Genomic DNA, 27,665 nt, shown 5'->3' with positions numbered 1-27,665 from the left:
CTTAGGAGTTCTCTGATGGAAGTTATAGGGTCACTTAAGTATAATATCATATCATCTGCAAATAGTGAAATTTTGACTTCTTCCTTTTCTATTTGTATCCATATGACTTCCTTTTGTTGTCTAATTGTTCTGGCTAGGACTTCCAGTACTATATTGAATAGTTAGGGTGAGAGTGGGCAGCCTTGTCTAGTCCCTGGTCTTAGTGAGATTGCTTCAAGTTTCTCTCCATTTAATTTGATGTTGGCTATTGTATTGCTGTATATTGCTTTTACTATGTTTAGGTATGGGTCTTGAATTTATTATCTTTTCAAGACTTTTAACATAAAGGGATGTTGAATTTTGTCAAATGCTTTCTCAGCATCTAGTGAGATGATCATGTGTTTTTTTTTAATTTGAGTTTGTTTATATAGTGGATTACATTAATGGATTTCTGAATATTGAACCCTCCCTGCATTCCTGGGATAAAGCCTACTTGGTCATGATGGATGATTGCTTTGATGTGTTCTTGGATTCAGTTTGCAAGAATTTTATAGAGCATTTTTGCATCAATATTCATAAGAGAGATTGGTCTGAAGTTATCTTTCTTTTTTGGGCCTTTCTGAGGTTTAGGTATGAGCATAATTGTAGCTTCATAGAGCGAATTGGGTAGTGTTCCTTCTGTTTCTATTTTGTGGAATAGTTTGAAGAGCATTGGTATTATTTCTTCCTTGAAGGTCTGATAGAATTCTGCACTAAAACCATCTCGTCCAGGACTTTTTTTGGTTGGGAGACTTTTGATGACTGCATCTACTTTTTTTAGGGTTTATAGGACTGTTTAGATGGGTTATCTCCTCCTCATTTAATTTTGATACTTAGTATCTGTCTAGAGAATTGTGCATTTCATCCAGCTTTTCCAATTTTGTTGAGTATATGCCTTTGTATTAGGATCTAATGATTTTTAATTTCTTCAGTTGGTTGTTATGTCTCCCTTTTCAGTTTTGATTTTATTAATTCGGATACTGTCTCTGTGCCCTTTTGTTAGTCTGGCTAAGGGTTTAATCTATGTTGTTGATTTTCTCAAAGAACCAGGTCCTGGTTTTGTTGATATTTTCTATACTTCTGTTTCTACTTGGTAGATTTCAGCCCTGAGTGTCTTGCCACCTACTCCTCTTTGGGGTGTTTGCTTCTTTTTGTTCTAAAACTTTCAGGTGTGCTGTCAAGTTGTTAGTGTGTGCTCTCTCCAATTTCTTTTTGTAGGCACTTAGAGCTATGAGTTTTCCTCTTAGTACTGCTTTCATGGAGTCCCACAAGTTTTGGTATGATGTGTTCTCATTTTCATTAAATTCTAAAAAGTCTTTAACTGCTTTCTTTATTTCTTCCTTAACCAAGTCATCATTGAGTAGAGTATTGTTCAGTTTCCACTTGTATGTGGGTTTTCCATTATTTTTGTCATTATTAAAGACCAGCCTTAGACCATGGTGATCTGATATGGTGCAAGAAATTATTTCAATCTTTTTGTATCTGTTGAGGCCTGTTTTGTGACCAATTGTATGGTCTATTTTGAAGAAGGTACCATGACATGCTGAGAAAAAGGTATATTCTTTTGTTTTAGGATGAAATGTTCTATAGATTTCAGTTAAATTCATTTGGTTTATAACTTCTGTTAGTTTCTTTGTGTCTCTGTCTAGTTTCTGTTTCCATGATGTGTCCATTGGTGAGAGTGGGGTGTTGAAATTCCCCCACTATTATTGTGTGAGGTGCAATATATGCTTTTACCTTTAGTAAAGTTTCTTTTAGGTATGTGGGTTCCCTTGCATTTGCGGCATAGATGTTCAGAATTGAGAGGTCATCTTTGTAGATTTTTCCTTTGATGAGCATGAAGTGTCCTTCCTTATATTTTTTATTTCTTTTGGTTGAAAATTGATTTTATTTGATATTAGAATTGCTACTCCAGCTTCTTTCTTGAGATCATTTGCTTGGAAGACTGTTTTCTATCCTTTTACTCTGAGGTAGTATCTGTCTTTTTAACTGCGATGAGTTTCCTGTATGCAGCAAAATGCTGGGTCCCATTTATGTATCCAGTCTGATAGTCTATGTCTGTTTATTGGAGAATTGAGTCCATTGATATTAAGAGATATTAAGGAAAAATGATTGGTGCTTCCTGTTATTTTTGTTATTAGACGTGGAATTATGTTTGTGTAGCTATCTTCTTTTGGATTTGTTGGAAAATTACTTCCTTGCTTTTTCTAGGTTGTAGTTTCTCATCACTGTGTTACAGTTTTCCATAAATTATCCTTTGAAGTGCTGGATTTGTGAGAAGATATTGTGTATACTTGGTTCTGTCATGGAATATCTTGGTTTCTCCATCAATGCTGATTGAGAGTTTTGCTGGGTATAGTAGTCTAGGCTGGCATTTGTGTTCTCTTAGGGTCTGTATGATATCAGTCCAGGATCTTCTGGCTTTTATAGTCTCTGGTGAGAAGCCTGATGCAATTCTTATAGATCTGCCTTTATATGTTACTTTACCTTTTTCCCTTACTGCATTTTCTTTGTTTTGTACATTTGATGTTTTGATTATTATGTGATGAGTGGTATTTCTTTTCTGGCCTAGAAAACTCCTATTTGGACTCCTATTTGGAGTTCTGTAGGCTTCTTGTATGTTTATGCGCATCTGTTTTTTAGGTTAGGGAAGTTTTCCTCTATAATTTTGTTGAAGATATTTACTATCCCTTTAAGTTGGGAATCTTTACCCTCATCTATACCTATTATCCTTTGGTTTGGCCTTCTCATTGTTTCCTGGATTTCCTGGATGTTTTGGGTTAGGAGCTTTTTGAATTTTGCATTTTCTTTGACAGTTGTTTCAGTTTTCCATAATATCTTCTGCACATGAGATTCTCTCTTCTATCTCTTGTATTCTTTGGTGATGCTTGCGTCTATGACTCCTGATTTCTTTCCTAGGTTTTCTATCTCTAGGGTAGTCTCCCTTTGAGATTTCTTTATTGTTTCTACTTCCATTCTTAGATCCTGAATGGTTTTGTTTATTTCCTTCACCTGTTTGGTTGTGTTTTCTTGCAATTCTTTAAGGGATTTTGTGTTTCCTCTTTAAGGGCTTCTACCTTTTTACCTGTGTTCTCCTGTACTTCTTTAAGGGAGTTATTTATGTCCTTAAAGTCCTCTATCACCCTCATGACAAGTGATTTTAATTCTGAATCCTGCTTTTCCAGTGTGATAGGGTGTCCAGGGCTTGCCATGGTGGGAGAACTGGGTTCTGATGATGCCAAGTAGCTTTGGTTTCTGTTGCTTATGTTCTTGCTCTTTCCTTTCGCCATCTGGTTAACTCTAGTGCTACCTGCACTCATTGTTTCTGACTGGAGCCTGTCTTTCTAGTTATCTTGTTTGTGTCAGAACTCCTCAGGGTCCAGATGCCTCTGCGATCCTGTGATCCTGAGCTCCAGCTGCTCTGAGTGCAGTGACTCCTCTAGGATGTCTCAGGATACGGTGTCTTCATGGGAGCAGACCAGCTAGGGGTCCGCTCGCTGCTCTGGGTACAGTGTCTCCTCTGGGATGTCTCAGGATATGGTGTCTTCATGGGAGCAGACCAGCTAGGGGTCCGCTGCTCTGAGTGCAGTGGCTCCTCTAGGATGTCTCAGGATATGGTGTCTTCACAGGAGCCCACCAGCTAGGTGTCTCCCTCAGCCACAAAAACCAGGCAAGAGGGAAACTACTATTTATGTTATAGCTACTCATAGCACAGTGTCAGCCACAGACATAGATGCAAATTAAATGGCTTACTACTTTCCACAAAACTGTGAATATAGGTGCTGACTGGTTTGGCTCTAGGCCTATAGTTTGTTTTATATTTTAACTTCTCATATAAATCATGATGTGTTAATCTGAACATAAAATAAAACTTTTCGTCTTTAAATCATCTAGGTATTTATAATTACTGGACAACTGTGATATCTGGAGTACACAGGTACAATTGATTGACAGGTTCTAGGAAACAAAGAATGAATAGTGACAGGTTCTTGATCAGTATGAATTCAAGCAAGAGAAGTAGAAACAAGATACTATTCTATACATGATATACTGCATGACCTTAATGGTTAATTAGAAATAAATTACTACTAAGTGCAAGTTTTGTTCAGAAAAACACATTACAGAGAATACATGAATTGAAGTGAATTATATTTCATAGTATGTATTCAGCTAAAAATTAGAAAAAGACAGATAAAGAACACAAGCCTATAATGGCAGCTACTTGGGAAGCTGAGGCAGAAAGACCTTATATTCAAATACTGCCTGTTTCATAGAGTGAGTCTAGGGCCATTATGAGGCAACTTACTGAGACTCTGTCAAAATGAAGAATGAAACCAAATAAAAAGGAGGGCTAGAGGTGCTGGAGAGATGGCTCAGTGTGGGGCGTTGGGGTGTTGGGTTGTGAGAAGCAGTGGGTGCTTGATCAAGCATAAGTCTGGAACCCTGGACCCTTATTGGACAGCAGGAGTTCAGCTCTGGTCCCAGACCCTGGTTCTTTTCATTTAGTTTCAGCCCTGAACAACCCCTCCCACAGAGAGGTTTATGGGCAAGAGTCACTAGGAATAGGCCTCAGGCCCTGGAGAGATTTACATACTAATGAGGTACCTGAAGGCCAGAGGGTGGAGCCAATTAAGCATTCTTCCCCAACCCCTCCCCCTCTCTCCCTCTCTATTTAACTCAGGTCTGCCCTGGGTTTCAAGGGGGTACACATCCAAATCCAACCACCATCCACCATGACATTAAAGCCTGTAAAAACCTATAGACTTTCTCATGTCATTGGGGCAGAGATGTGAGAAACTGTGGAGAAGGCCTTTAATGAGCTGTAGCCACAGCCACTGTTCCTAACTTCCCTCCTAGAGGATCCCTCAGTGTTTACAGCCACAATTACCTACAGCTCAGCAGTCAGCCACACATTATACAGAGTGAAAGACCTCAGAAGACTCAGCCTTAAACAGGCCATTTCCATCAAACTTCTTCCTTAGGGCTGAAGGAACTGGGAAGAAGAGGCAGAAAGACTATGAAGAGTGTGAGTGTGTAGAGTAGACAAAGAAAGCATGGCCCTGTCTCATCACTGAGCAAAGCACATATGCTCTCCCAGAAACTGGAGCAGTAAGCATAGGGCTGCACCGGCTTCACAGGGCTGTACAGGGCTGCACAAGGTCCACTACTTACATGACTGCCATTTTAGTGTTTTTATGGGATTCTTGAGTGTGTAAACAAGTGTGTGTATGGTTTTTGTGCCTTCCCTTGGGCTCTTTTCCTTCTGTTTGTCTTGTCCAACTCCAATGTGTTTTTGTTTTATCTTCTTATATTTTAGTTAGAAGCCTCTTTGTTCTCTAATGAGAGTCAGAAAGGAAGTGAATCTGGACTGGGGTAGGGCTGGGGAGGAACTGTGAAGAGTAGAGAGTGGAAACTGTAATAAGTATATATTATGTGGGGAAATCTACTTTCAATAAAACAAACAACAGCAACAAAAAAATACTTGTTGCTCCTCAGAGAACCTAGGTTTGGTTCCCAACATACATATGATTGTTCGCAACAGTCTAGAACTCTATTCTAGGGAAACAAGCATCCTTTTCTAACCTCTTTTGCCTCTGCAGGCATCAGGTATGTGTAGTTCTACTTACATACATGAACACAAAATGCTCATATACATAAAGCAAACAATTTAAATTGGGGTTTGGGGGTTTGTAGAGAGAGTGAAACAGAGACAGAGTGTTTACCAAGCATACAAGATACCCTAAATTTAAGCCCAACTACAGGCAGTAAAAAGGTACTTCTGGCAAAAGGGAACAAGAAATAAACCTAGAAGTAGCAATGTTCATGTCTGAGGTAAAGGGGATGATATAAACAACTCAAGAGAAACACACAGCAATCAAATCCATAGCCTCACATTCCATACCTCTGCTCACAAATCTGTCTCAGAATATGTCACTTTTCAGACCTCAAGGAAATGTAGGAGAAAGTAAGTAAGGCATATAGCCAGGCTGTAAAACATAGCATCCCAATGTTATCAGGGACAGCATTCCTCTAACCAAATGAATCTCTGCAGCATGAATATTCATATTTTGTGGTATCTGGTATTAGTCCACATCAGGTTTGACAGCCAAAGAATATTTGCATTAATATTACATTAGCATTAGCTGTCCTCTTTCAAAGAATTTTGCACACTTACAAACCTCAAGAAGGTGGTAATGGAAATATTCCCTATTTTAGCTTCACTGAAGGCAATATCCCTTTTGTATGCAACTGTGTATAATTAGTTACTCTAGCTTTTCGGCTGACACCAGTCAGGTATGTGGCTTTAGGTACAGGCTAAGCTTCACTTTTCCAAGTAGAAAGTTATTTCTTCATTTTACAGAACCAGTAGATTAGACATGTATGGTGGTGGTATCCAGGTTCAGATCCCTGTTGAAATGCATCTAAAATAACAAGTGTCAAGGCCTCTGACTCTTGAGGCAAATGAAAAGCAGAGACGTAACTTCACATTTACCCCTAGACATCAGAGTAATGAATAGGATAAGTTCTGTTAGCAAATAAGATTTTTTCATTGTCCATTTTTTCATGTCTGAAAGTAAACAGCACACAATCCTTATCCAGATTCAAGTAGTGATTCTACAGGAACTATAAAGGGCACAATGTGCCTACAAGGCATAGAAGTACTAAGGGCAGAAGTTAGAGCTAAGGCATACCCTACGTTAAACAAAGATGATACCTGTGTTCATTTATGATACAATGGATATATATGCTGTTACCAAAAGTTAGAGGAGGTTCATACAGGATTAAGTGGAAAGAAATTCACTGGCATGATTTTTTTCTTTTTGGTTGGTTGGTTTTGTTTGTCTATAGCACAGTATAAGCAAGGTAAATCTGAGCTTGTAAATAGAAAAGTTATGGATAATGATCGTAAGCTTGCAATGACAAAATTCTTATATGTAATTCACGCCAGTATCATAAGAATTTAAATTAATTTAGTCAAAATTAATCTTATAATAATTAAAATTTAATCTTTTTGTTGTTGTTTTGGTTTTTCTAGATAGGTTTTCTTGGTGTAGCTGGCTGTCGTGGAACTAGCTCTTTGAGACCAGTATGGCCTTAAACTCAGAGATCCACTTGCCTATGTCTCCTGAGTGATAGGATTAAAGGCATTTGCCTTCACCTCTAGGCTTCTTCTTTTTTTTTTTTTCCCCAGAAGGTTAAGGAAAATATTTAATTTTTTATTCCAAAATAAACTTCCTAAGAATTGGAGTCTTTCTCCAAAGCACATAGCCAACACTGAGTAATCCTCACAGTAAGAGCTATGCAGCATCTCTGGTAAAATGAGTGGAAAATCTATTAGTATCAGTGAGTCTCACAGAGATGAGTTAACAGAGTGCTGGAGGAGAAGGAAGAGGAGGAAGAAAAGGAGGAGGAAGAGGGAGCTATGGGGTGGGGGGAGGGAAAGTAAATGGGGAGAATGCAGAGTGAAGAAGAAAAGGAAATCAGTTCTCAGTTTCAGTTATGTTGTACTGAAGACGGCCAACTGTTACTACCTCCTTCTTGGTTTACAGCACCCCCTACCCATCCCTGTGGACATGCTGAAAAAGTAGAAGATAGTATGTGAGTTACACAGCTACACAGAACCAATATGTGTGAATGTGTACAAAAAATGCATTCGTATTTTTGGTTGTGAGCTTAGCCTCTAACAGTTAAGTCATCTCTCCAGAGCTTAGTCCTTCTGCAACTTGATATGCCAAGGCAGGTTGGTATCGAAGAGAGCCCTACCTTTTTCTGAGATGAAAGGGGGGAAGGGAGACTGGGATGAGAGAGTGAAGAAAAAGCTAAGATCAGGATATAAAGTAAATAAATTAATTAAAGAAAAAAAAGAAGTAAAGAAAAAATGCACTCAATGAATCTCAGTAATTAAAACTATATCATTTGAATAAAATAAATTTCTGTACACAAATAAGATATGTGTAACTCAAAGACACTTGGGGAAGCTTTCTAACACCCTGAAGGCTCACAGAACAGAGTTTTGGTGACAGTATCACATTGCTGAAATGCAGGAGGTAGAAAAGGTATTTCAGGGCACTTGTTCAAGAACAGAGCATGCTGCATTAATGCCCCTTACTAAGCTTCCTACTGTATAAACTCTGAATGCTTGAGATTAACAACAACAACAGTAAGGGGGCATTTCCATCTTCCACGGGCTTACTGGGCACTGGACTCTGCCAGGCCCTGAGCTATTGAGAACACAGTAGATTTTCTTAAGAAGTGAGTGGGACTGTGCTGATATGATCCTCTCAATCCTTAACACGGATATGAACATCCTTCAATCCTGAAAACCAAAGCGGACCTATAGGAGAGCAGAGAAACATGACTAAGTTAAATAGTAAAAAATTGCCAATACAGAGGAAGAGATTGTCAGCTTAAAACTGCTGACAATGGCAAAAAAAAAAAAAAAAAAAAAAAAAAAAAGAGATAGTTGTCCCTCTCCACTGAGGTCACAGGGACAATCCTCAACCTTCATATATAGGTAAAGTCTAGCATGGTAGTTAGAATAGAAATGGCCCCCATAGACTTATGCATCTGAAGGATTGGCTCATAGGGAGTCATTGTATTAGATAGGGTGACCTTGCTAGAGTAGGTGTGGTGTGGTATAGTAGGAGGAAGTGTGGCACTGGGGCCAGGCTTTAAGGTCTATGCCCAAGCCTGGTCAGTGTGTCTCAGTCTCTTCTGGATGTAGAACTGTCAACAAACTTGTCTGTATGCATAAGTAAGCCAGATTCAATTAAATGTCTTTTATAATCATTGCTGTGGGTGGCCATAGTGTCTCTTCACAGCAATAGAAACTCTAAGACATTCAGTGTCACCAATTACTAATACGATTTTCATTTTTCCCATACCAGCGTTAACTCATCGGTTGTCAAGGAATGCCTTTAGTCAGAAGATGTGAGCCTGGACTTCGCTATCTGCAAGACTCTGTGCAAGTAAATTGAAAATTCTGATGAAAAGTCTCAAGGTTTTTTAAATATTACACATGATAATAAACATGTGCAGAGCCAAGAAGATTAAAAATAAAAAATTAATGTTAGCAAAAGAAGTTATTACTAATGTTTTACTAAAGATGGATGAAGAAAAGAAATACAGATGCAGCTGTACACAGCCAAACATTGGACTGAGCAAGGGGACCCAATGGGGAAGTTAGGGCAACGACTGAAGGAGCTGAAGGGGTTTGCAACCCCATAGGAAGAACAACAATATCAACTAACCAGACTCTCCTCCAAACAGCTCCCAGGAACTAAACCACCAACCAAAGACTGCACAGGGGGTACCTATGGCACCAGCGGATATGTAGCAGAAGACTGCCTTATCTGGCATCACGGGGGGTTGGGGGGAAGCCCCTTGGTCCTGTGAAGGAGGTTTGATGCTCCAGAATAGGGGAATGCTAGGCTGCTGAGGCATGAGCAGGTAGGCGGGTGGGGAAGCACCCTCATAGAGGAATGGGGGGAAGAGGATAGGGTTCTTGTGGAGAGGAATCTGGGAAGGGAGGTAACATTTGAAATGTAAATAAATAAAATAACCAATAAAAAATGAACAAAAAAAAAAAAGAAAAAAAAAAAAAAGAAAAAAGAAAAAGAAAAAGAGAAATGCACCCAAGCCAATGTAACCTGATTTGTTGTACCATCCTACAGAGAAATGACTAAGGTTATTGGCTTACTTTTATATATTACTCACTGATAACACTAGAAAACTGAAGGTACTACTGCAAAAAAACTATGATCTGCACAATTATGGAAAAATAATCTAAGCTTTATGGCATCTATAGAAGAGAGGTAACTTTTCAAACCTCTCTGAAAGCAAATACAGACAGAAATTGCCTATCAGTTGAAACTGCAGAGACAATCCTAAGTGGTGTTTATGCAATACACATTTCCTCTAAAATGGATGCCTAATTGTTTAGCTGATCGAAACTGTAGAATGGAAAACAAAGGAGCAGTTTTGTCCATGTGGGTAAACAACGGATTCCTAAAAGCTAATTATCCGTTATTTAATAGACTGAAGCTGCACCAAATGAGACATTTAAGCCTAATAAATAATAAACAAATTGTAACCTAAAGACTAAAATATAGGAGCTGCTAGTATAGTTTTTATTGCTCCATTAAATAAGCTCTTATTTGCTTCCTCCACAAAACATAATTATACAACACTGAGTCCATTTCAAGACCATTCTGATGTGCTATTGAAAAATTATGTGAATCATCTTACATAAAAAGGAAATCTTAAAACATAACATTCCAATTCTATTATCAAATGCCCTGTTTGTTTCTATGTTTAAGAAATAGAAATGGCATTGGAAAACATTGTACAAAATTACATAAATCCATTACACCCATTTATGTCTTTCTAGAAACGATTACATAAGGGTAGCTATGTATTTAAATAAGTACTGTTATCTATGCTAAATACTATACATAAATGTTTTATATTTTAGTATTTTCTATATTAAAATAATTCAAAATTAAACATCATCTTTATTAATTCTACATGTATATAGTGATAAAGACATTTTGAAATTAATTTCCTTATTTTTTTATAAGATAATATCCAAGCATAGGCAGAAACCACCAAACTTGCCAATGTGAGTATCTCAGAATTACAGCTCCTTACTTTTCTTGCAGAAAGAAACATGTGAACATGACTTTTAACACTACAATGATAGAGACCCTACAGTCTTGTTTTCAGACTTACTACTCAAAGGGAATCGTAACAGTGAGTTTCCTTTTGGAAAAGATTTGGCTCACAATTCTATTTTCATCCTATAAACAAAGTCCCATTTTGAAAGGACAGAGATAACGAGCCCATGTAGATCTGATCATAGCTGCCCATTCTCCCTCCAAGGCAGGCATCATGTATGGTCAATAAGAAAGTGCAGAATTAACTACTCTACCAGCTTAGTTAGTGATTAGACACTTTATATATTTGAAAAAAAAAAAAACCATTCAGTTCTTCTCTGCATGGCAATACTGAACTCAGAAAAATCTGTGGGAAGAAGGCCTCTGTGAGCTTATGGCAGTTACAGGAAGACTCCTCTGTTGCTCAGTCACCTTCAGAGGCTGTTGTGTCTTACACACTAAAATTAGATGAAATGAAAACTTCCTGTCCAAAGAAGTAATAAATACTAATATTAACCCAGTAGCTCACACTATTTTTATACCAGAAAGACTAGGCTAAAGATGACGATGATGGTTTGTGAAGTAATATGTTCTATAGAAAAGCAATACTGGCAAAAAAAATTTTTATATAAACTTTGAGCTGGTCCTCTGAAAAAAAGATGCTTAATAGTATAAGGTACATAAGCAATACAGTGAATTGCAGAAAAACAAGCCTGCTTATCCATCCCAACGCAAACATACAAGTCAGAAATAATGTCAATTCCTTAGGACTTTTTATTAACCAACATTTGCAATTAGAAATTTGATATACAGGTAATATTTTCTTTGCTATATAAAACTAAACTCTGTCAATACTAGCCCAGGCCAGTTACTATGCCTCCTATTTTACTTCAGACAAACTACTATTTGAACTTATGTAGTTGATTGGCTGACCTATTCATTCAAATGTTAACTTTCTGTACAAAAGAGACATTGCTCATTCTCAGTTATCATCTCAGCACAGAGGAAAAAGCATTTTGCTTATTGATGAATGAATGAATGAATGAAAAGTGACGTATATATTAAATTTTTATCCATACTTATAAAACAGTAAGAAAAAAAATCACAACATATTCTCTTAATACATCAACAACACTCAGATTTGTCACTGTAAAATTGTATGTATCCCATGATATTCTCTATCAGAATGCAATCAAATGTGGGTAAGATATACTATGTTAGTAACTTCTATTTCCATTGCAAAAAAGGCTTGAAATGCTGTAAAAATTAGGATTTCAGAAAAATCACATTCAACATACATTAGAAGAGGTAACTGTGTATTTACATCATTTAGAATAAAAGCAAACTAGAAAGAACTACTTTTGATTACTGTATGATTTATGTCATTATAGTAGTTATTTTCAAAGACTGATGACTGAATTAACTGAGTTGCCTTTAAAGGAAGAAATATTTAGAATAACTGTCATTGATTGTTGATTTTAAAAAATGAGTTTGTTCACTTTGGTGAGAAAGTTTTCTATATGCCATCTAAATTGCGTGTTTCCCTATATTCCTTAAATCAAAACAAATGCCTAGAATTTATTTCCCAAATTTTTAATTTCCCAGATGTCTTCCAAAGATAGAAAATACTGCAAAAGTAGTGCTCTTAGATTATAGCTTTCTATTGTGACTTTTGTAGCTAGTGACATTTATTATTACATTTAAATATTTATATAAAACTATATATTCTGGTTATAGTTTCCACACCCTATATTCCTTCCCACTTTCCCTCCTATGTGGTTCCATTCCTTCTGTCTCTCATTAGAAAACAAATGATCACCTAAGGCACAGTAATAAAATAAAACAATATAAGAGAAAACAAAAGCTAATACATTACAGTAGGATAAAACAAGTAAATAGAAGGAAAAGAGTCCCCAAAGGCACAGGAACAGATACAGGCGCAGAGAACCACTGGTCCCACACTCAGGAATCTCATAAGAGGGCTAAGCTGGAAGCCATACTGTGTGTGTGTGTGTGTATGTGTGTGTGTGTGTGTGTGTGTGTGCAAAGAAACTGTAAGACAAAAAGAGAGAATATACAATTGAGAGAAGGATGGGGGAGGGAGAGAGAAAGTGGGGGAGGGAAGAGGAAAGGGGGCAGAGGAGGGAGGAGAGCAGGGAGAGAACTGGAGAGGAAATGAGAGAAGAAAAAAGAGAAGAATTAATATTAAAGGGCGGAGAGGATCCCAGACAGGACATTGTGAGGCTGTGTCCAGTTTAATAAAATTTATGTAAATTGTTATTACCCTGGCTATGCTTAGAACATAAGCATAAGTTCCCTGGAATGCTTAGAACATAAGCATTCCAGGGAATGCTTAGAACATAAGCATTCCAGGGAATGCTTAGAACATCCCTGGAATGCTTAGAACATAAGCATAAGTTCCCTGGAAAATGTCAACAGGTGTGCTACATATGACCTTAATGCATAAACAGCATTTGAGAAATCCTATGGACTGAAGATATTTCAGTTACTTAGACACATTTGTCATCATTTGCAGACTGTCTTGAAAAGTGGCTATCTAACAACTGTTACAAAATCATCTAGGGGGCTAAATACAATGAGCTTTATGATATGAGAGGCATTTCTTGTTTTTAATTTTTGAGAGAGGTTGTCACTATGTTGTTGATAGAAAGAAATTAAGGAAAAACAGTGTAGGACAACAGAATGTATGTCTTACACACGAGAGAGAGAGAGAGAGAGAGAGAGAGAGAGAGGGGAGAGAGAGAGAAAGAGAGAGAGAGAATGAATAAATGAATTAGGCTAAGATTTTAATTTAAGATTATTCCAGAAGCATATTTTAACAGGTAGTAGTATACTCTCTGATAGTCATTTGAGATAGTCCTTGAGCATTTTCTGAATTTCAAATATAAACCTAGAATTGGACTTAGATTCCTAGAAGAGACAGGTATGGCACATTACCATACCCATTTGTCACCTAAGCATAGCACATGCCCATCAAGTGCAAGGAAAGAGGACAGGCAGCACAACTGCCATTCCCTGCTGGGAAACCACAGGTGCAGTTCCTGTCCTGAATTGTAAACTATCAGAATTTACCAATGAGGCTGATGGATTTTTTTTATTAAAACCTTCAATACTTACTGCTTTGAAAATAAAAGAGTCAAATTGTTAAGGTTGAAAATAAAACTACAACCTAATACATTGCTTCCCTAGTTAGTGGTATCAATTTCTCTTGTAGTGAGAACAGATATTTTATATATATATTCTGACCATGGTTTCCTGTCCTCATATTCTCCTCAGTTCCTTGCCCACTCCCCTCCCATCTGGATCCACAACCCTTTCTGTCTCATATTAAAAAAATGAATAGTCATCTAAAGAATAATAAAATGAAATGAGATAAATAAAAAAACAAACACAGTATGATGCATTTAACTTTATAAAATATAATAGATGTTTCTGTAAGGTTGTAATCAAAGTTGTCAAGTTTTTCAAAAAGTGTCCATCACAGTTATAAAACCTACTCTAGTGTGAGTAGAGAAGCCGAGCTAGTGGGCACAGCCTTCCCGGTACTGTCAGGCAGCTTTAGAACCCAGTCCCAGGTGATCCTGCTTCCCTCACAGAGCTCCCAAGCTCCAGTCAGCACAGGCTATTGTTCTGTAAACCCCTGACATTGGGGTTTTTTGCCTAGGAAGTTTCAGGATGCATGGCTGAAGAATACTGAAGCAGGGTGGCAACAATATTGTCACATCTAGAAATGAAGAAATGAAGTATCCAAATGTTTCTTTATTCATAGAGATTACAATTGGTAACTCTGTCTCTCTAGTCTGTCTCTTTTTGTCTCCTCTGCCCACTACCAGTCCCTTCTTTCTTCTCTGCCTCTCCTTCAAGTCATGGAGACTGAACTCAGCCTTAGACTCATGCACATCAGGCAAGTGACACTCCAGCATACTTTCCATCTCTTTAATCAATTTCCTCTTTTTCTCTCTTTTCCTTGCTTTTTCTTTTTCCTATGCTGTATTCAGTGCAAGAAATCAGTCTATATCTTGCAGAATTTCCTGTGGAGTTTCTTATGGATGTAAATATATTAATGTAGAGAAGCATTGTTACAGACTTGTTATCCCAATAATGATAATGGGAGAGAATACACTTGACTTACCAGTCTGGCAGAGCACCAACCCTATAAGAAACAACATGGCAAAGTAAAGGCAGGAAGGCCCGTAGGAAAGATATGCTCTATAGCTAATCACAGAAACAAGTGATCATATTTCCTTGTTCATGGAATACATTAAAACACTGATGAAGAACCACATGAATCTTACGTGTGCACAGTATGAACAGGGAAGGTGACTGCACTCACCAGTTTTCATTTCTAGTAAGCGCTTTTTCTCTTGCTGGCGTTCAAGTCGTTCTTTCTCTGCTCGCTCTTTCGCTATCCTGGCTCGTTTGTCCTTTTCCGCTGCTTCTCGTTTTTTGATGTTTTCCTTTAATGCTTGCTAATACAAATGAAATTTGAAAAATTATTAATTTTAACCAGTGATTCCAGAAGAACATTATCTAAAATCACACACAAGGTACAACCATTGAGTGAATCCCTCTCAGGTAACATTTAGTTCTTAGGTGAGCAGCAGTCATATAATATGTACACCTAAACTCCTGTTACACATGTATCTATAAATACCCTGCTAGGTTTGAAGCACCTGCATATAAGTGGAATTATCTAAAAGGGAAAAGATAGACAGAAACTAAAAATAAAAGGTGTTTAATATACAAATCAAATCTGCTCGCTACCGTATAAAGAGAATCTGTAACTCCCTAAGAGGTTTCCATATGTGCTCTTCTATAAGTTATTCAACCTTAAGGGAAGCGGCTGAAGAAATGTTAATCAGGGGTGAAATCTCCATCTAATGCTCAGGAACCAATACTTTTTTGTATAGGTGAGTGCCATAAAGGCAACTATATAAATATCTGAGGTCTCAAAGTCAGATCCTGCGACTGCTTATCAAAACCAATAACATGCTAATGAAAAGAAGATCTCAATGGATATGTGATTAGTTAATTAATTTCTTATTTCTAAGTTTTATACCAATCAAGCAATGCCTCTCATGTGGCATTAGCAGGAATTAGGAGGTAAAGGTAGAATTTTCTAAGTGCCAACAAACAGCATGGCATCATATTACATCAAAGAGACAGTATTTCATTTAAGTATCAATGAAAACAAACAGGTTACCTGTTAATTACCAATAATATTTTAAAAGTGTACAATTAAACTATAAGTAAGTAACCTAAGATTTTTCTTCTAAATGCAGTTGTACAGATTGAATCCAGGGCTGCTGTACAGTAGGCAAAATCTCTACCAACCGAATGATATCCCCAGCCCACTGGCTTTCTGTTCATTTGTTGCAGTGTTTGGGATTAAGGGTAAATACTCACAGGTCGTAACAGACAAACACTGAATGAAAGGTTTAACCACTCGCTTCTGTACCTGTCTGGCATTTGCATGTACACATGTGGCAATTCATGTGCACATCCATGAATGTGGAGATCAGGATCTGATGAAAGATAATTTCCTCAATGTCTCTCAGCCTTACTTTTTGAGACTGCATCTCCCGCTGAAACTGAAGTCCTTCAATTTGGTTAGACTGCTTCACAAGTGAGTTCTAGGGCAAACCAGGAAGCTCTGCGGATCTGCCTGTCTCTGTCTTCTCAGCACTGGGATTAAAGGTGTTCTCCACTACACCAAACACAGCTTTAGCCTAAGTGCTTAGCTGTAACTCAGGGCTCAGTCTTAAAATGTAAGCATTAAATAGATTAAGCTATTTTGCAACACAAGAACATCTTTTTAAAACCCAAAGATAGTACAAGAAATGTGATATGTATGTGACAACAATTGATGAAAAAAAGAGAAAATGAATTTGAAAGAGAACAAGGAGGGGGTATAAGGAGAATTTGGAGGGAGGAAAAAGAAAATGATGTTCTTATAACTGGAAAAAGAAAATAATAAAAACAAGTAATAACAAAAAAAGAGGGCCAAATCATGAAAAACAAACAAACAAATATCACAGGACTTATGAAATAACAGATAAAGTCTACCTCTGGTTTGATTAAAACTAAACTGTAGAAATCAAGAAACTGGCTGAGACTGGTGGTTTGAAAAAAGAACGGCCCCATAGGTTCATAAAATACTTAGTCATCAGGAAACAGAACTCTCTGAAAAGATTTGAAAGATTAAGAGGTGTGTCCTTGGAGTAGGTATGACCTTATTAGGAACTGTGTCACTGGGTGGGCTTTGAGGTTTCAAAACCCAAGTTAAGTCCAGTATCTCTCTCTTTCTGCCCATGAGTCAGGATGTTACTCCCAATTACTGCTCCAGAATGGACTGATCCTCTAAAACTGTAAGCAGGACTTCAACTAAATAGTTTTGTCACCGTCATCGTACCTCCTCAGAGCAACAGAATACTAAGGCACTAATGGATGCTTTGTGAGAAGACATTACAAGCAGAGCAAAATGCATATAAAGGTGCTCACTTATACAGATGGAAAGAAGGCAGATAGTGGTAATGAGATTAGAAGAGTTAAGGTATGTTAATGCAAGTTCTTGGAAAGAACCTTACCTTATCTGGAACCTTCTCTGCAAGGCTGATCAGCTGATTAGAATTTCAATTAATGTGGAGAGTGTTTCAGGTCCAGAGTGTAATTGCAATTTATCATGGGTTAATTTTAGTCTCCTTAATAGCCATTGCTTGTCCATCTTTCTGACCTGACACCCTCGTGATTATTAGATAAATCTTTAAGAATATACAAACAGATGACTAACTTCCACAAACCAAAAGGCTAAGAATATCATCAGAGAGCATGAGACCTAAATCAGAGACTTTTCTGTTTGCTGTCACTCTCACCTGATGTTTACACCAGTGTATTTGCAAGGTATCTTGATTTATGATTTTCTTATTCAAGTACTGTAAAAGTTCATGAAACAATTACATTACTGAAACATGGAATGAGTGAACAGAACTCATATTCCCAGGCCAGTGTCACATATGTTTGGCTCTAGAAAAGCTAGTTTTTAATCCCCTCTTTGAGGTGACAATTATATTTTTGAATTGACAGCTAAAGCCTGATGACTTAGAATTTTCCAAGGCAAGACAGGATCACTTCAGAAGAATTTAGGCATTAAACTATGAGACAGAACACTAAGACAATAACATTAACCAAGCTCCTACTTTCCAACTGTTAACTCCCAAGTACTTATAGGAGTAGTTTTGGGAGACAGTGGCAGTATATCCTGATAAATCAAATCAACTTCTTTGTTGTTCAGACATATAAAAGGGGGAAAGGATGCCAGCCTAAGCAATTTTCTGTAGCATGAGCCACTATCTATGTAGCTGGTGACTGAGCCTCCTCACAATGCCCTGTGAGAACTGAGGCTCAGGAACTGTTTCTCTGAGTAATAAACTATTCACCGTCTCTGTTACAGGTCTTCTGCCTACAGTCAGGAGAGAAAGTTTGGAACTCTACACAGTTTGTAATTGGTATTAACACCAAATTATTGCTAAACTATAGAGTGGTTTCTGTCACTCTAGATGCTTTCATAGATCATCCTGCCAATCCAAACTGGATGCTGCATTGCCTATTCTGGAAGAACATGATCAAGTACCTGCAATGACTGGAATGTGTGTGTGTGTGTGGGGGGGAGCAGTAAGTTGCATGTGTAAGTGAGTGTGCCTCTCTCCACTAGGGTTGCACATGGAAACAGTCAAGTATAAGACAATGGCAGATGGAGAAATCAACTTAAGCTAGGCAGGTAGAATTAGCAATTCCAAAACAAACCACAATGAAGTGAAGCTTCCTCAAGCAAAAGTGCATAAGTGTATACCTGTGTAGACATGTATATGAATACATAAAATTTGAGGTGGGTTAGAAAGGGTAGATTGTGGATAAAAGGATATACAAACATTCAGGAATAAAGCTGTAGTTATTGAGGAAAATATATAGAAACAAAGTATAGCATCAAATAAAGTATGTCAGCTTATTTATGGATTACATTAACTTCTAAAGTTTTATAGTGTAAATTACACTTTAATGACTAGATACATCTCAATGTTAACATTTATTAGAATTTCTATCACCAGATAAAACCACCACACCCATTTAGATGAATAAAAATTCAAAGTTACTTTCCAAGACCTATGAAAATAATATTTACCTTTAAAAATATAATCCACAGTAGTTTTCAAAGCCATTTTGTTTTAGGGAAAATGCACTACTGATTTTCATTTAAAAGTCAACCTCATTTAAAACTTATTTTATTCTGACATTATAACTGTTAGGAGTATTTGAGATGGAGAAACACCAAGAGGTAGCATATAAATGAGCACTTATCTCTGAACTAACAACATAGTACAGATAGTAATTTGGGATTTTCTTGTATGCCAAATCATGAGAAATAAAAGTAGCCTCAAATAACAAAACTCAATAGACAATAATTATTATCTTAGATAAAACTGCTTCTAGGATATGTAAATCCTAAACTCAAATCTCCTAAGGGAGGGTGAGCCAGAAATATCAATAGCTTGACCATAAGACACTAATTCTGATCCTTGGCCTTGTGTGGACAAGCAGCAAATCATACTACCATTCACTGTACTCAACTACATATTGCTTTAAGACATTCTCCGTGCACGCTTCCCCAGATGCAGTCTTGTACAGGCCCTTTTGGAAAGATGTGTGGATCTTTTAGTCTATATTAGTGACCCTAGAGGCTTTTGAAAATTTAGCCAGATTCTGACTGTTCCTTTCAAATAAAACCAATAACCAAAACCAGTTCCTAAGTCTCACGTACTTTTCATGACTATCTACACAATGATACTCATGCATATTAACAAATACAGAGAACCAAGGTACAAGCAAATATGTGACTTCTAGGGGAAAACACAGAGCTCCTAATTAGTCTCACCTATAACTAGTTTTGTAATATAACTGATGATAGGATAATTCTTTCATAAATGGTTCAAATATTTCTTATAGCATTACATACATTTTTTTTTTTACAGAAAAATCAAAGTGGTCCATAAGCCAGTAAATTTAACAAGTTTGTGAATTCATGAAAGTGTGTGTTTGCTGTGTGTAAAATTTAGAAGAGTCAGATAGAGAGTAATGCCTTATGACTTGTAGTTATTATTATTATAAATATTATCTTTGAATTTCACAAAAATTTCACCATCATTTGTGTTAACTCATAACTTTTTTCTTTCAAAAACTGTTTATAGTACTAATCTGCACTTTTAGATGTAAATTGTACTTCATTTTTATTACCTATTTTATTGAATTGATTCTATTAGTTGATTTTAAGTTGTTTCCAAAGTTTGGTTATGATAGACAATATAAACAGTGTATACACCAGCTACTAGACAGATGTAAGGGTTCTTTAATGGTGCTTGTTATTAACTGGTTCCTATATTGGTGTGTGTGTGTGTGTGTGTGTGTGTGTGTACACACATATGTATACTAATTAATACTAATTTTAATATATAAAATTAGTGGCAGCCAGTTTTTTGGGGTTTTTTGTTTGTTTGTTTGTTTGTTTTTGGAGACAGGGTTTCTCTGTATAGTGCTGGCTGTCCTGCAACTCACTCTGTAGACCAGGCTGGCCTCAAACTCAGAAATCCACCTGCCACTGCCTCCCAAGTGCTGGGATTAAGGGCATGCACCACCACTGCCTGGCAGCAGCCAGTTTTTAAGTGAAAGAAAGCTTGAGGCCAATACAAAGTTCTTCTATGTATGTCATGTTGTGTATCAAAATGTTATGTATCAAAACTTTCAAAACTTTATTTCTGCTCTGCCAGATTACATTATAAATATTATTTCATATGTGAAGTATGGTCATAAAAATCTACAAATCACTCCATTCTCAAACAGTGGTGAAACTGATGATCCAAAAGACTGGAACTGCACTGACCTTAGTAAAAGACATTAAGCTGCTTTTAAATGGTGTGCTAATATATACTTCAACCTCTAGCATATACCTACAGATTAAGCAACACCCAAATTGTCACAAGTCTTAAATCTTGCCAGTATGGGTGTTTTTACATCATGTTTTATCTTCTATTTCTTTGGCTACTAGTTCACTGATGCATCATTTTATGTAATTTTAAAGTCACTTGTATTTACTTCCGCTTCTGTAAACTGCCTATTTTATATGCTCTTTTTCTTCCCTTTTTCTTTTTTTGATGAGTTTTCTTTAAGAAACCTGTAAGTTGTTTAGATTTAAGTATACTATGCCCTTGTCAATGTATGTTTCATGATCCCAATATTATTTACATTGTTATTCATAAACAATAGTTCTTAAACTTTACATAATCAATGTCTCTTCTTCACTGCTGGCTCTTGCAAATCTTTCAGGTACCATTTATACTTCATGAAAGTCATTTTCTGTACTTCAAGAGGTTTGAAGTTGTTTTTGACAAATCCGCATTTAGTTGTTTAAGGTCAATGTTTGTGAATCTTCTGAGGTGGAGATGCCTAATCTTTTGGTAAAGTTATGCCTATGACCTTATTCTTAACAGGAGCCATTTAAATGCTTTTATAAAATGATGGCACTTTAAAATGCTCATCATTGAAAAATTTTAATTTCATGTTAATGAGATCAAGAAATAAAACTGATACTTAGAAATTTATTGAGCTTGCTTTTATAGTGTCAAGCAAACAATTTCAATAATAGCTCCAAATTGCTTTAGTCAAACGAATGTTCCTTAATGAATGCTTGGGTGCTATGTACCTATATCACTACAGGCCACCGGCCTCTATACTCAAGTGTCTAAAGCTTTTATGTCTTTAGCGTCTTTCCATCTGGCTTACTAATAACCAAAAAGGAACTGGCAAATTTTCCCAGTATAATGCTATATCCAAGATTTATCCACAGAATTTATCAATATTTACAGTCAGCTAGGCGTGGTGGTGCACACCTTTAAATCCAGCACTCGAGGTTGAGCAAGACTGATCTCTGAGTTTGAGGCCATCCTGGTCTACAGAGTGAGTTCCAGGACAGTCAGTGCTACACAAACAAACCCTGTTTCGAAGAACCAAAACCAAAGCCAAAACCCTTTGGCATTGTCACTGGGGCTATCGCACGTACACCTCCCATTTGTACGCTTCAGGCAAAGCAGCCTCTCATTTTCAGAATGAAACAGCTTTTGCTCTAAGTGCCTGTTGTTATTAGCACGCCTCCCCTTTGCCTTGCTGTCCTGCCTTATAGTAACTGTTGTCACTCAGACTTTTCTACATCTCATAGCTCTAGGTTTGTTCTGTAAATCTGCCAAATTAGTAACAAACTTGTAAAAGTCCCGTGCTTTCTTTTTTAAATCTAATCTGTCTCTTAAACATCCTTGTAATTTTCATTCCTCTTGGTCCTACCTTGGATTACCCCTTCTATATATTTATTTTGTGCTACGATTTTCTTTTTATGTGCACTTCTTGATGTAATTCTCTCCTACAATTTAAATTTTATTATATCTGATACTTCTAGCCTGCACATGATCCTACTCATTTTATTATACTAACAATACAAGCCCTGAATTTAATTCCTATCTTTACTTTCCTTCCTTCCAACTATACAGCAGTCTTCAAACCTCTGATTTTTATCAACTAAAGCTATTGTATAAGTCTCCCTTTGTATGCAAATTAACTTTCGTTGTATAGATCATTTCATTATTTCATTCGTTCTTATGCCTTTTGCCTCATGGGTCTTATTTTTTAAAAAATGCTTCTGTAAATATGGGGCAACAAATAGTATGCTGCTGATCCCAATGTTATACATATAGCTTTATAGGGAAAACCAGCTGCTTTATACTATTATGTAACTCACTAACTTTGAGTAGAATATCCTAGAAACCTGAAATACTACATGGCTTGTTAAGAAAAGTCCTGCCAATCTGTTTTTAAAGCTCCGTTCAAAAGAGGCTGTTGAGATGGCTCAGTGGCTAAAGCATTTGCCCCACAAGGTGGGCCACCTTCAGAATGCCTGTGGAAAATATAGGAAACAGCATCTGTAATCCCAGAGTTTCCCAGTGGGAACTAGGAAGCAAAGATGGAAAAAATATTTTGAAGTTCTTGGGTCAGCTGGCCCGTTCTGTGCAGGCTTTCTACAAGATAGAACACATCACAAACAAACTAGAAGGCAAAAAATTACACCCATGGCTGTCCACTGAATGCCACAAACACAGCAGGGCATCCAAACACACTTTACCTTCTGTTACTTTATAAATAATTTTCCTCTGACATTGCTCTGTCAGACTGTCCCATGATAGAAGAACATCTACACTCTTTCACTGTATGGAAAAACTTTCTACTGGCTTCCCATTTGCTGACCAGTAGTAACATATTACATGGAAATGTTAAAATGGTATCTTGCTCTCTGCTAGGAAGAGGATTTGTATTTGACATCCTGTGGTTTTACTCACAGAATATCTATATTTATATCTGTATCTATATCTTATATCTAGTGTTATGGATACATGTGAGCACAAGAAGCCATGGAGGTCAAGAACATTGAATCCCCCTGGAGTTGAAGTTACTGCTAATTTTGCCTGGATTAAGTAGGTGCTGGGAACTGAACTTATGTCATCTGTAAGAGCAGTATGCCACTCTTAAACCATCTTCCATCTGAGCCATCTTCCAGCCCCACATATAGGTTTGAGTTTCACTTCATTTATTTATTTCTGTATGTTACAGACAATACATCCTACTTGTGAATTCTTCATCTGGAAACATCTTAGGCATTGTTTTGAATATTTATTGTTCATTCATATGCCTTAATATTTTGGGGCTCTTGCTACAAAATTGGGAAGATGGTCTCACCCTGTTCTATGTTTCTCTCAACCACACCATCTCCCTGGACTGTGCTCTGAACTTTTTCATTTAATATGCATTTGTCGGTGTAGAGTAGGATCCAATCTAGTCTATTGTGTGTTTAATGTCAATCATCAAACTTCTATTTCCATGACCCTCTTCTTTTCCTTTTAAGTGGTCATTTGTCTTATTTAGTCTTTTTAGTCATTTGTCTATTTAGTCTTTTAAAAATCCTTTCTTTCCTGGACCATTTTGTGTCTTCTTTCCCATGAGGATCTGGGAAGAGAATGTCTATGTTTAGTACGTTTTTTCCTTATGATGTTATTACACTACTTCAAAGTTGTTTAGTACTTGGAATTGTGTTCTGATTTTGCTGAACATAATTAATAAGATTCTTATGGGGGATACACTGTAATTGTCTTCCAGCACAGAGCACTGAATTGGCTTCTGTAAATAACCAGAAATTTTTTTCTAACCTCGGTGAGATCCTCCTCCCAGCCCCGCCCCATCCAGCCCCACACCATCCCATGCTTACTTTGAAAGCTTTATACAGTGTCCTTATTCTTCACTAGTCATGGTCTCCAACTTCACAGTCCCTGGCAAAAACACTTCCCCTCCTTTTCTTTAAACCTTTTCGTCCTTGGATATTTCCTTAACTTTCTAATTTTTGAAAAACGGCTCATCGGATTACTGAGAAAGCTTGGTAAGAAAAATTTAAGAGCCTTAAGGTAGTTGGATAAATTATTGTAGGATAGATCATCCAGACTCTTCATTTAACACCTGCCTGATAAGCGAGGTTATCCACAGTGTTGAATAGTGTGGGGCTGAATAACACATCTCATTTCATTTTATAGGATGCTGTAGCTCATCTACACTAATATAATTCTGGTACCTTAGACACATGTTCTAAGTTCCAAGATTAAATGAAGGTAATTGGATACTCATAATTTTAAGAAAGCATCCACACATATGTTGTATAAAAAGTTTACAAGATAAAATATGTCTCTGGTATTACAGGATATGAAATTTGATGATTTTTATAAACTTATTTTTCATAAAAACATCTGAATTTTTTCACACAATTGAATGATAGTATAGTCTAATGAGATGGAAATCTAAAATCATATTTTTTTCCTTAAATGACTATCTGAGCCTTAAGAGCTGTGTGACATTGCCTCAGCTCCCAGAGTCTAAACCACCAGCCTGGGAGCACATAGGGAGGAACTCATGACTCCAGCTGTATACGTAGGGAAGGATGACAGTGTCAGACACAGGTAGGTGAGGAAGTCCTTGGTCCAGTGAAGGCTGGATGCCCCAGTGTGAGGGAAATCGTGGGTGGAGAGGTGGGAGTAAGAGAGTGGGTGGGGACATACCCTCATAGAAGCAAGAGGAGGGGGGATGGGATAGGGGATTCCTGGGTATGGGGGGTATGGAAAAACGGGATTACATCTGAAATGCAAATAAAATATCCAATAAAAAAATTTTTTTAAAAAGAATTAAAGACATTAATTCATATATTTGCCTTACATCACTTCCTTACTATAAGTAGAAGGCCCACACAGTAGTAACAAATATTGCTTTACTATATCACTAACTTTAAATATAATTTTCATGAGCGTGTAATCATTCAAGTGCCTAAAGCACATTTATTCAGCCACGACTCATGAAGATCCATGTTCTAGCTTCTGTCAATATTACATGCTTCTATCAAGCCTCAGGAAAATGCCAAATTTCATAGTTCCTATGAGAATGTAAGTGTTTCTATTCAGAGATGCTGGAATAGGATGCTACCCTAAGCTGAATGGGAATGAAGTGGAAGCATCCAATGCAGGCGGGATGACTTGGCAGGGAAGGTGTCACAATGAATTAAATATGGAAGGCAAGATGTAGTTCTCAACCTCGAGTCTAGCCATTATTCCTCTAAGGACTCAATTTCCATATGTACGCACATTGTTTTAATATTACTATATCTAATATGCTCAAAGATTTTATTTTGGAAAAGAGACTAACTTCTTTACCTACATGTTCCTTAAAGTAGTGCTTCAGCTCATTTTGAAAGGAAGTTAAAGTATATATTTGTAATTTAAAATTTGAGAGTAATTTTAAAATGACTGGGTAATGTTTTAAGATACATATGACGAATGCTTAATTTCAAATGAAAGCAATATATTATTTTGCATGTTTATCAGTCTTATAAAAATAAAATATAAAGTCACAATATTAACTATAAATAACCATGGATACTAACTTTAAAAAAATTATATTTCATCTCCATTCAGACTATATAAATAGCTTTATATTTATATCTCAATATCTCAATGTTTTTGAGCTGTATTAGTATCTTGTATTTTTTTTATAATTCATAAAACTAGAGACTTTATTTTTTAAAAAGCATAAAAGGCCTTGTCCATTCAGTTTTCTTTCTTGAGACACATTTCTGTAATACGGGTTTCACTGAACTCAATTTTTGTTGCCTAAGTATTTACTTGTCGTCTTGGGTCTCACACTGCATCAACTGCAGGTACCTCTCAATGCTTCCTCAGACCACTCCCAGGATATTAGATATTGTCAGAAGGAACCTAGTTTCCTCTTCATAAACAAAGAATATGGATCTAATATATGACCAGCGAAGGCCTAACTTAGGTGTGTTTACCATCATGTGTAAGCAATATGATTTCTTTCAAAAATTCCTGATAGATTCATCTTCAGAAATGAACAGGAAATATTATACTTTGCAAAAAAAACCATAAAAGCATTTTTGTACTTGCAAGAGAATGTTGCAATGCTCATGAACCATGAAGAATGATACTTCAAATCAATATTCACAGAATTTGTTAGGAATCCAAAAGTATGTGGTTCTCAATTTCAAATAAAATGTTTTTCATAATAACTAGGAAATTTCTCTAACTGTAAAAATAAATAAACAACAATCCTAGTAAGTTCATTACTAACTAAATCCTATTTTGTAAAATTAAGCCCATTGGTTCTGTTCTACAACTACCAAGACACATTTTACAATGTGACCAATGGGACAGGGGACCAGGATGCATTCTGCTCTGGCAGGAAAAGTTTCAGCACTTGAACTGAATTGTTACTATCAATCTGGGCTAGAACAATATGATAGTGAACAAATACGACTAAGTGGGGATCTAAAATAGCACAGCGGCTAAGCAGGTGCTTGTGATTACCTAATCCCTCCTCCAGCTCCTCTCTTCTATAAAGTCAGCCTCAGCAAAGTAAATAAATTACTCATTCGTAACGTTACTCACCCTTGCTAAGTTTGCTATGGATTGGTCTGCAAAGCTCTGGGGTAAATAAAATACTTCAATTAGCACAGCACGTCTTTAACAAAGTATGATATGGTTATAAGGTTCTTTCTAATATAATTTGACTCTCTACATCGCATTATCTTTCCTTGATGTGACATAATGGACCTTTTATTTCTCAATCTTAAGCCTAAATACTGGCAAACCAATGGGTATAATGGCATGTACATAGACCTGGCAAGAAGGCCACAGACAGGACAGCAGTTTGCTAAGCTACTCTTAATTCCCTTTCTTAGGAAAGCTCCAACTAAGACTCTCATGTCCCATGTGAGCTTGCTTTTCAGTCCTTGTAGTTCATCACCTTTTTCAATCTTCCCCAACTGTTTTAGATGTCTGTACCTGGGTATGTGTTTGAAGTGGGAGAGAGGATTACATTTGATGTATGGATATTAATATTAGTTTATGCATTTCTGTCTGCAGTTTGCTGGTTTATAATGAAATGTCTTCAGTTACATGGATTAGTGTGTGCTAATACTATGTATGTTGTTTCTACTGTTATTCAAAATAATCCAGTCTTTAAATTTCATTTTTCTATTTCATTGAGGAACACAACGAAAGCTTTTTAAAGCAAAATACAAATTACCAACCATTTGAAACTATAGAACCAGTCTGTTCAATACATATATCCCATGGAGTAAGGCAAAGTCAGTTACATTGGGTATGTTTTCATTGTGAAATCTTAAAGGAATCATGATTAGGAAATCATCACAAATATTTTCAAAGTTGCAAAGTCAAAATCTAAGCAACTAGGATTGATCATATTGCTTGAATAAAACAAGACACCAAGAGATGAGGAGGGGGAAAACTCAGAATAGTTTCTTCTATG

At 36.7% G+C, this 27,665-nt stretch overlaps 1 protein-coding gene across 1 annotated transcript in view; it reads right to left on the bottom strand.

Annotated features, from left to right (window-relative positions):
* The window catches only part of Diaph3 (diaphanous related formin 3), a 475,947-nt gene that overhangs the window by 132,908 nt on the left and 315,374 nt on the right, over nt 1–27,665 (bottom strand). The window contains exon 25 of the mRNA XM_076930674.1: nt 15,028–15,163. Within this exon, the coding sequence (XP_076786789.1) occupies nt 15,028–15,163 (136 nt within the window). The remainder of the gene's footprint in view (nt 1–15,027; nt 15,164–27,665) is intronic.

This window comes from Arvicanthis niloticus, chromosome 3, assembly GCF_011762505.2.
Source record: "Arvicanthis niloticus isolate mArvNil1 chromosome 3, mArvNil1.pat.X, whole genome shotgun sequence".
NCBI classification, from domain to species: Eukaryota; Metazoa; Chordata; class Mammalia; order Rodentia; family Muridae; genus Arvicanthis; species Arvicanthis niloticus.
Note: the sequence above shows the minus strand (reverse complement) of the source record. Positions and strands in the feature narration are given on the sequence as shown.